The 10,811-nt window shown below is 43.9% G+C and overlaps 1 protein-coding gene across 1 annotated transcript; it reads left to right on the top strand.

Moving 5' to 3' along the window:
- The first annotated feature begins 5,139 nt into the window (after positions 1-5,139).
- On the top strand, positions 5,140-7,841 carry LOC542116 (superal 1). Its single transcript, NM_001329492.1, has 2 exons — positions 5,140-6,023; positions 7,636-7,841. Exon 1 carries the CDS (start codon positions 5,386-5,388, stop codon positions 5,998-6,000), a length of 615 nt encoding a protein of 204 aa, NP_001316421.1. The 5' UTR covers positions 5,140-5,385; the 3' UTR covers positions 6,001-6,023; positions 7,636-7,841.
- The last annotated feature ends 2,970 nt before the right edge of the window (positions 7,842-10,811 follow it).

The raw sequence follows: 10,811 nt of genomic DNA, 5'->3' as shown, positions 1-10,811 counted from the left end.
TTGGGATGAGGATAGCTTATAGTGAAGGATACATTTAGGTTTGATAAGGGGCTTGTAACCATTAGTGACCTTAAGACATTAAAAGGTTGGACTTTGAGGTGATATTTGGGTTGAAGAGACTTATAGTGAAGGAGACATTCATGTTGATAATAGGCTTGTAAACATCAGTGGCCTCAAGACATCCATGTTTGATAAGGCAACTTTTGGGCAGGAATACCAAGGTACTATTTCTCTAGAGGTGTTTGGTTTGTGCTCTTAGAACTTCAGACCTACCTCATGAAAAAATTGTGTTTAGCACATTTCCTTTATCCTACCCAATACCAACCACAACTTTCTCCTTCAAAAAATAGTAACAAAATATGTAGTATATATGGAAAGCTAGAAATGATAAAAGGTTAAAAAAATACATGAACACCTTGGCAAGTCCATCATGCGACGACAACATATATTGCCATTGCAAATCTGATTACTTAGGTACAGGAGTAGAAGTGCACACCTACACAAGAGGGGAGAGGATAACCTCAATAGACCAACACATCGAAAACATCAATAAAGGAATACCGCAACACACAACAATAACAGTCACAAAGGAACTCGACTCCACATCAGCCAAGTGAGACTCACTTGGAAGTCATAGTAGAAGGCCGGGGCGATGGATGGGTGCTAGAGGAGACAACTAATGAGTAGGCGACCGCAACATCAGAAGGTCTCCTCTACCTCCCCCTCTCCTCTAGTCCTCTCTCCCCTCCCTCCATATCCTCTAGTCCTCCACCGCTAGGGTAAAGGCGCTGATAGGGAGAATCCTAGGTGAAGGCGCCACTAGAGAAAAGCACCACATCTATTGCGACCAATATAACCAATGACAGTGGTGGGTAATTACCTTGAAACTCCATGTCTGGGTTGTTTTTAAGGATTATAGAGTATTGCTGCTCCAAAACTCAAGAGTTTACAACTCTAGAGTTGGGATGCTTGGTGGCCTCTGGCTAACACACACTTGAAGTTTTGCTTTGAAGCCATTCCAAACCCATTAAATAGATTAGACATTCAAACAATGCTTTAGATGTGTTTGGTGCTGGGAAAATAAGGGCATGTTGGCACTGCTTTGCTTCACAAAAACCAGCGCAACTTCATAAACTTCAAAGTAAACCAACTCAGCTGTGAAGTTGCAAAGATTTTGAAGTATTTTGCTTTTAGGCAAGCTTTAGTTTAATATATATATATATATATATAATAAAAAAGGAAAAATGTTTCTTCTTCCTTCGACTGTGGTAGCCAGAGAGGCGCACACACGCGACACGTGGCATGGTAGCACAGATGCCGCCGACGCGGCCTTGCTCGCGAGCATAGACGACACATATTAGGCATATGTGGGCACGCAACCAGGGCATCAACGTGGATGCGGCTCGTGGGCGAGCAGGCGGCTCGACTAGCGGTGTGGCCTTGTGCAAGCCATGGTGGCCTGTAACACTCCGTCCAATCCCGGATCGACGGTAATTACTCCTGGCAGCTCTCTAGGATCATATATCGTCCCCACGAACCAACATGAGTCTTTTATACACACTTTGTCCTCACTCATGTGCACCCAATAAAACTTTCTGGTCGGTCTTCCATCCTAAGATTGCTCTAGGCCAAGCACGCTTAACTCATTTGAGACAGGCTTCCAAAAAAGAAGATGCACCTTGTTGTATGAGTACTCTATTAATTCTATTAAGCCTTGGGCCAGGATATCGCCATCCACTGAGGCCATGATATCACAATCCACCCCCTTAGAAGGCTGACGTCCTCGTCAGTCGACCTCAAGCCAGGAACCTCCCCTCTTTGCCACGTATGTGTGTCTAGTGTCATCATATGCCATACCATGTGACCACTCTAGGCCCACATGCGCCATATGCCAAAACCCCACACACCCGTGAAATTGCGAGGGTCGGCTCTGATACAATTTGTAACTAGGGATGGCAACGGGGAAATCCCCGTCGGGTTTTGGCTCCCCGCACCCGTCCCTGCGACAAAAAAAATTCACCGCGGGGATCCCCACGAACTCTTGCGAGGGGCATTTCTTCCCCATCCCCGTTCCCCGCGGGGATAAATCCCCATCGGGATCCCCGTCCCCGCTTAAATTATAATTATGACATGCTTTCTTTGTTATTAATACAAAACATTGTCACTTATATGCATTGTTAGATGTTAGAACTCATTATGTGTACATCAAAATAAACATATCTGTACAACGAGTTATCTATCAACAATGTAATTATTTATTTTTATCATTATATATTACATGAAAACATCACCATATATAAGTTTAATGGGTCCCCGCGGGGAACGGGGATGGGGAATGTTTCTCCGTCCCCGTTTAACCATCGGGGGAGGATTTTTCCCCGTTTACATCCCCGCGGGGGGAGAACCTTCCCCATCCCCATCCCCTAATGGAGGAATTCCCCATGGGGAATCGGGGATCGGGGCCCCGTTGCCATCTCTATTTGTAACACCCCATCTAATCCTGGATCGACGATACTTACTCTTGGTAGCTCTCTAGGATCATATATCGTCCCCACAGACCAACACGAGTCTTCTGTGCGTATTTTGTCCTCACTCATGCGCACCCAAAAAACTTCTCGGTCGGTCACCCATCCCAAGATTGTTCTATGCCAAACACGCTTAAACCAGAGGTTCTTTCGAGACAGACTTCCGTAAAAGAAGGTGTGCCTTGTTGTATGAGTACTTTATTAATTCTATTAAGCCTTAGATCAAGTATATCACCATCCATTGGCCTAGAATATCACATGGCCAGCGAAGCTGTGCACACACGTAGGTGGTATGGCTGGCTCAGTCGGCCATGGCGCTGCGCGCGCGGTTCGGTGTGGCGCGCGATGTTCCGGTGCTTTCTATGGCTAAGACTATCTCCAACCGAGTAGCCAATACAATACGCATACACAAATTGTCTGGCCTTGTAGCACTGTAGCGCTTGGGAAATGCTTCCAACGGACTATGCAAACTATATACGCATCTACGGCGCTGGACCCCTCGGCACCTAAAACTGAGTCCTCTCCACCCACGACTCAAACCCTGGCAAACCAACTGTCGGGAGGGGAGGCCGAAGAGAGCAGCGAGTTGGTGGCGCAGACGACCACCTGCGACGGGCGCACACCCCCACCGGCAACGGCGCGCGCGGTCACCGGCAACCGACGCGGACGACCACATCTGAGGTACGTCTCTCTCTCAGGTTCATTGGCCCTTCCGCCTCTCTCAGATCTAGCCGATTTTTTAATCGAAGACGAGATTTCGATCTGTATTGTAGACAGTGATTTATCTTCTCCTTTGCTGCCATATCAATGTCGAACATCCAAAGGATATTTCAGTCATATTTTGTTCTTTTGGCTAGGCTTATTAGAGTATGTTTATTATATCTACAAGTCTGTATACATTTGCTATATGAAACGGTGTCTGAACATGGATTTGTTATAGTACGAGATGGAATAAAATTTTGATGGTTGCACGGATGGTAATGAGCAAGCCCAGGATTTGTTTGGGCAAGACCAGTGGGCTAATGGTTTTACTGCTGCACTTCAAGACTTTGATGATGCTCAACCTACCCAGGTTTTACTGCAAGCACATTCCTGAACTGATGTTGGTTTAATTTTGCAGTGCTAGTTAACCCAAAAAATTATTTTTTGCTAGTACAACATGGCCAGCTTCGACCAATGATACGCCGTCTAGGTGGTTCCCGCGGACGCAGTAACTTATTCCCGCCTAGATACGCCGTTCCCGCGTGAATCTTCCGCCTAAGCGCGCGAGTGAAACAGCCCGGCCCAGGGGTTCTCTTTTGCGTCTGCCGTTGGAGAATGTTACAAATGCGTACGCGACCTTGTGCTCTGGCGCGAGGCAGATTACTGAATACATCTCTAATTTTAGGTAGCATGGTTGGAGACAGTCTAAGGCGAGCGGGCGACCAATAAATAGGCATAAATGTCGTGGTCATCTTTTCTAAGAACAGAACAAAAGAAAACGTTTTAACCAATGACAAATGTGAGTAATTCCACCTAAACTTTAAGAGTGAGTTAAAAATACATACTAGATTTTGACTGCTTATGGTAGAGTTGGAATGTTTGGCTAAAATTTTATAAAGCTAAGCTAGATTTTGTAAAGTGAAGCAAATCTAAACGCTCCTTAACAAAATGGCTTATATTCTCGATAGAATTGTTAGAATCCGAAAAGAGAAAAAAATCTTTAAAATTGACTTGAAATTGATTTTCGCTTTTACTAGAAGCATATAAGAGCAACTCCAACAGCCTAGCTAAATCAATTAGTATCGGTAAAAATAGAAAAACGGCGCTCAAAACTCGATCCAACACTCTTTCTTCGCTTTTCTTTCCCGCTAGGCATCCTGTTAAGATCGCTAATCATCTTTGGTGAGCACACTCAGCTCACCATCTCCGTTCCCGTGGCTGTGAGCTTGCCTGCATATACGATGAACACGGATTGACCGCAGGGGCGACGCCAGAAAATAAAGTTATTGGGGTCTGTTTTACTAATCATCATCTAAATACACTAGCTAACAATATATTTGTATAGTATTTCTTAAATTTTATAGGGGTCAAGTGACACCAATAAAACCCCCTAGCTTCGCCTCTAATTGACCGGTACAACAGTTCAAAAAGGCAAAGAACAAAATAGGTCACGACGCCACACACTTTGCTGGGTCTATCTCACGGTACCTCTTTTCAAGTTGCTTGAAGTTCTTCTTGGCAATCGCAGTCTACAACAACAACGCCAAACCGACAAGTGATTGATAATGTTGTGATGATAGATATGCAGTATACAGTATGTGTGTAGTACCTTATCTCGTACTTTGACGGTCGGATCGGTACCTCGAGTGGCGGTCTGTTGTCAAATGATTTCCACAAGAATTATAAAGAGTTTGTTTTACCTTAATGTTTAAGAAGTTGTCTATTTTTTTAAGTTCTCATGAAACTCTAAATTTAGCTAGAATTATACATAGACTCTTGGAGTTGCTCAACACATGATATTTCTTCTTCTAGTTTTAAATGCAGTGGTTTTGACCGGATCTATAACGTTTATACCACGCGCTGTAGCACGATCTACGGCCAGGACACGGTCGCCACACGACGACTCCCACCCGCAGCCACCGCACGGCCGTGTTGGCACCAAACCGCGTGGTGGTGTTAGGCTCTTCGCCCAGATCAAAATCGAATCGATCCCCCAACCCGATCGCCTCGTCGTCAAAAAATCCCCATTCGTTCCCCTTCTCGCCTCCACGAGCCTTCACAAATTGCCCTCTCAGCTCTTCTCCTAATCTCACTCTAGCCCTAGCCAAATCCCAGACCCATCCCAGCCCTAGCGACACCAACCAGCTCGCCAGCGACCATGGGGAACCCGGAGAAGCTGATGAATCAGATCTTCGACCTCAAGTTCACCTCCAAGTCGCTGCAGCGGCAGGCGCGCAAGTGCGAGAAGGAGGAGAAGGAGCAGAAGCTCAAGGTCAAGAAGGCGATCGAGAAGGGCAACATGGACGGCGCCCGCATCTACGCCGAGAACGCCATCCGCAAGCGCACCGAGCACATGAACTACCTCCGCCTCGCCTCTCGCCTCGACGCCGTCGTGGCCCGCCTCGACACGCAGGCCAAGATGCAGGTCATCGGCAAGTCCATGCAGTCCATCGTCAAGTCGCTCGACTCCTCGCTCGCCACCGGGAACCTCCAGAAGATGTCCGAGACCATGGACAATTTCGAGCGCCAGTTCGTCAACATGGAGGTCCAGGCCGAGTTCATGGAGGGCGCCATGGCCGGCTCCACCTCCCTCTCCACGCCGGAGACCGAGGTCAACAGCCTCATGCAGCAGGTCGCGGACGACTACGGGCTCGAGGTCTCCGTCGGTCTGCCGCAGGCAGCCGCCCACGCCATCCCTGCCGCCAAGGATAAGGAGAAAGTCGACGAGGATGACCTTTCTCGCCGCCTCGCCGAGCTTAAGGCCCGCGGCTGAGAGGTTGTTTCAGGCTTTATCAGGTGATGATAGATTCATCCTAGCCCCCCGTGACCTTAGCCTATGTTTTGCTGCGGTAGCCTTTGATCATTGTTGAAGAACTGCTATCGTGAATCGTGAGTGTGATGCTTTATAAAATTGTGCCCAATTGCATGTGAAGGTGGTCAGGTATGTATATCTACTACCTGTTGAACCAAGCTTTTTAGCGATTTGAGTTGTACTCTAGAGCAGATAACTTTAGCAAATAATGGCGTACCTTAGCAATGGTATAAGAATTTCACAGGAATTAGTTCAAAAAATACAGGAAAACACAGGATTCAAGAAATAATCCATTGTTCCTAAGGAGGCCTAAGACGAACAATATATATTGTGGGTTCTTTTCTTATATCTTGCACTTACAAATGACCAAATATAGCTGTTAGAGCTAATGTTAATGAGCTTTATTGTCTGTATATGCCTAAAGCAGTATAGCACTCCCTAAAACCACTATCATGGATGTTAAGTGGTTCACAGGCTTGCAGTGCTATAATGAAACCTGATAATGCCGTCGATGGAAATTTCTCTAGGTAGCATCTTAAAAAAGTGGCTGGTAAGTTTATGTTATGAAATAACACTTGCCATAATAATATATTTGTGATTGATGACTGTGAGGACCATGCACTTATGTGATTGTGTCTGGTAATATCCAAGCTCTGTTTGTCTTAGTGAGTCGACCACATGAATGCCTATTATGTTCTGCCACACTCACCTTCCTGTTCCATTAGCTGCTAGTGCCAACTGCCAGCTAAATCCTAAGCGTGTGTTTGGAAAATATTGAACAATAGTGTAAATGCATAAAGCTTGAACCTTTTTTTACTGTTGATGGTACTGTTACATGATTCTGCATTGGCTCAACCATATAGGCATGAACAAGTATGAGATGAAGCTGGGTAGAATCGTAGTAAAAAATTAACTGATTAGTGTTTTATGCCTGAGGTGTTCCAGTAATAAGATTGATAGTATAGAAGTAGGGAACTGTCACTGTCTTGAATCAAAGAAACTGCGTGAAAGATAATGGTTTCTCTTTGCTGTAAAAGGTTATTGTTTGCACCACAAAGTTAAAGTTACTATGCGACTGGCTCTATACCAGGACCATAATATTATCAATCAATTCATAGCATGTTCACAGAATAAGAAGAGGCTGTGCAGTGTGTGTAAATTTGTGATGTAGTGTGCCTCTGTTAGAGAAAAATTCCTATTTGGCACTAGAAAACTTCTGCTTTCGTATTTCACAGAGGTGCCCCCCCCCAAATGTTTGTGTATTTACTGTTATATTGCTTACCCAGGTGTACAAAGAATATTTCTGAAGGCACGCATTGCATTTTGCACACTCGTAGAGTTTTTTTTTTTGTCTTGCATATAAATAGCATCGGCTCAAATTCATACTTCCTGAGCAAATTCTGTTAACTCTGTTCTGTTTATGGCAGTTGATAAATCCTCTGCAAATGTTCTCCAGCTTATCTGTTTGGTAAACTATTGGTGGCCGGATAACCTCTTCCTCAGATTTCTTGAACTCAGCTTCTATATGCTGTGAAATACTTATGATTTATGGAACCTAACTTGGGTATGCTAACATGGGTGTCTGCTCCTTTGCAGATGCGATTCAGGCTTATGCTGTTGAGCCGCAATGACCCATTGTCCTGTGGACTGCTACTCATGTTTGGTAGATTCGTAAATACTACTGTTATATGCTTGAAGGCGTGTGTTGGCATTGCCATGTGGGGTTTGTGTGACTCGATGGAAACTTTGCTGTCTTATTGTACTTTAAAATCCAATAATTTGCGCGATTGCGGACATCTGTGATTCTGTGTTTCTGTCTGGGTCGCCCACATCTGGTATGAACAATGTTGAAGCTGATGCTTGGCATCAGTTTGCCATACCGTTGATTCTGTTGCCTTAGATGATCGAGCTGTCATCAACAAATTCATTGAGTGTTTGCTTCATGGTGAGTTTAGGATTGGAAAAATCTTGCCTAATTAAATCCAAAGAAACTTTACCTGTTCTACAGAGCACAGAGAAAGCAATTCTCGTTGGGAAGTCCGACGATACCCCCTGACTGGTAGCAGCGGTGGCCTGTATGTTGTCCTGGACCTGTAGAATACCGGATCTGAGAATAAAAAGCGTCTGCAGCGGTATCCGGTACCTCATCCTGTATTTTCCAGGGGGGCGGCTCCATCCTATAGATATAGGGGACGAGGGAGCGTCCGACAAGTCCTCCAGCTCCTGGCTCCTCTCATTCGCGTGACTGGGCATGGACCCGTAGGACATAGAGGATACAGTGTACAGGATACCGCTGCGGATAAAATTTATTTAGGGGAAGAAATCTTTTGGAGGAATCTCTAAATTAGTATTTAGGGGATGCAATATACAGGCTACCGTTGCTAGCAGTCTCATGCCATCTTGCAACCACTTTCCAGTCTAACGCAACGCACTGAAATTTTGATATGCTTTAGCACACAGGCACTGTATGATTATTTATTGGGTACTGGACTGAATTTCGATCTGAACTTCGTCTGCAGTGTGGTTGAGCTGATGCTGCTTGCGCATCACTCGTGGGCTTTCCCAGCCCAAATTCGAAGACAATCACGATTTCGAAAGTCTCTGTTTTCTCGGAAAATTCCTAGTTCATCTCGGTTCAACACCTCTCTGAGTTTTACCAAATTCATATGTAAAGGAAAATACGTTTACCACATTTAACCAAAATCATATCAAATACAAGTAGATAACAACGAATCATTACCGCTACACTTCTCTACTATATTAAAGCAACAGTTTCTATGGTTCCATGTTGCCGTCATTCTGGAGACCTATGTTTAAATAGTAAAAATACTAAAATTATGTATAAATAGGGATTCGAATTATGATTGTTGGTTCTAAACCCACATTCACACCCACCTAGCCAACACAATGTATATGTCCTTTTGTTTTCGAATCATGATTGTTGGTTTTAAACCTATATTCACATCCACCTAGCCAACATAACACATATGTCCTTTTGTTTTATATTTTATACTTAAGTATAAATGAAACCGTAGCAATGCACGGTCACTTCGCTAGTGCAACATAATGGAAGAGCATGGTGATCTAGTAGAAATAGTCATATGTCCTTATGTAACAGCAACAACATGTCTAGTCATGCTTCTCACGTTTGTTGCCACATCAACAATGGTAGCGTATCCATGTTGTATACGCATGCGGGAATGAAACATTGTGATGTCGATGTACTAGCACCACACGAACATTGAAAGGGAAGGCATGTTGGATTTATGTCTAAGAAGCAATCAAGATCCATGAGAAGATCTTTAGGGTAAAAGCCATTAGCAAGGGTCTCTCTCTATATAAAGGGACCGATATGCTTGACAGACGTTAGCTGTCACTGCCTCTCCTAAGGATTGTGCGCGTTCAAGACATCGTTGTTGTTTCTCTCATAGTACACACGATGCTAGCATATCTGCATCACAATGTTTCATCCCAGCATGTGTGGATACCGTAGAGATGTTGTTGTTGTTGCTGCGATATTGATCAACAACGAACTTGAGGAAGACGAGTGAACATGAGGATGTTCGAGTACTCCCAGTATATCAACGTGTTCTTCCGTTGTGTTGCATAACGATTCATGATCCTCTACTCGCATGCTATCTTGGTTGCACATGGTAAATATGCTAATTTTTAGCGTACATGTTTTCCAATAGGACAACAATGGCTTGGGTGCCTGCAGTCGTAGGGAGGGAGGCTGAGGTGCTATGATGTGCATCTCTCTTCTAGATCGCTAGACCCTTTGTATATATAGACTTCTGCTAATGGGATTTTACCTTAAATACCCATTAGCATTCTCATAGACCATGAGTGCCTCTTAGACATATATTCAACAATCTCACCTTTGCACTAGAGTCAATCAACTATGCTATTGTTTCAACCCCTTAAGTGTGTGTTTTGTTAGGTTCATGTGTAGACAACCAAGATTGAGAAACCATTTTGAGCCATTAGTCAATAGCGGCGCTTAGCAACATATACTGGATCCCATATACACATAAAGATCATGTCAGTCGAAACTTCATATATACATGTTTTGATCTTTTTTCCATGATACCATCGAACTCAAGCCAAGCTTGATGTCATCCTTATAATAACTTAACACTTCACTCGATCTTTTAGTGGGTTACAACTAGTTATCACTCAATTATCAAAATTAAACTAGAGATTTAACCCTTTTTGGGTGACAGAAAGATTGCCTCGATTGTGCAATAATAGGGAGGCATCTCTACAGCGTAGCGGGAACATTGGTGGAAGTCTAGATTTAGTCGAGGTCGGTGCCCCCTCGATGAGCATGGAGATGGTGGCGCTAGATCGTGTGCATGTGGCGGCAAGCGCAAGCAAAGCGGTGGCTGGATCCTTTTTTATATTTGTTTTTTTACTGCATACATAGGATTAAGTTTTGGATCCTCTTTGCTAGGACTATTTTTTAGGGCTGTTCTATCAACGGAATGAAAAGGCTCTACTAAACGTATGAACATGAGAACAGACAAAGACAATGAAGTCGAAGCTATTTTGTGTTGGAACTCAAAATCATAAAAAAGTGTACCTTCTCTTGACTTAATTGTTTATTTAGAAACTCAAGTTCTGTGAAAAGGATCTTTAAGGATTAGTATGACAACCCTATTTTTCAAGGAATTTTTATTTTCTCAAGAGAAATTAGTTTATTTTCACTTCAGAAAATAAAAGTCTTTTGAGAAAATGGTCTTGCCAAACTAACTCTAAGTGGCCTAGTTAAC

The sequence above is a fragment of the Zea mays genome, chromosome 9 (assembly GCF_902167145.1).
Source record: "Zea mays cultivar B73 chromosome 9, Zm-B73-REFERENCE-NAM-5.0, whole genome shotgun sequence".
Lineage (NCBI taxonomy): Eukaryota > Viridiplantae > Streptophyta > Magnoliopsida > Poales > Poaceae > Zea > Zea mays.
The sequence above is the reverse complement of the archived record's forward strand: the minus strand, read 5'-3'. Positions and strand labels throughout refer to the sequence as shown.

Bases quoted from the DNA above. Each gene is read 5' to 3' on its own strand.
- LOC542116 (NM_001329492.1), top strand. From the start codon at position 5,386: ATGGGGAACCCGGAGAAGCTGATGAATCAGATCTTCGACCTCAAGTTC.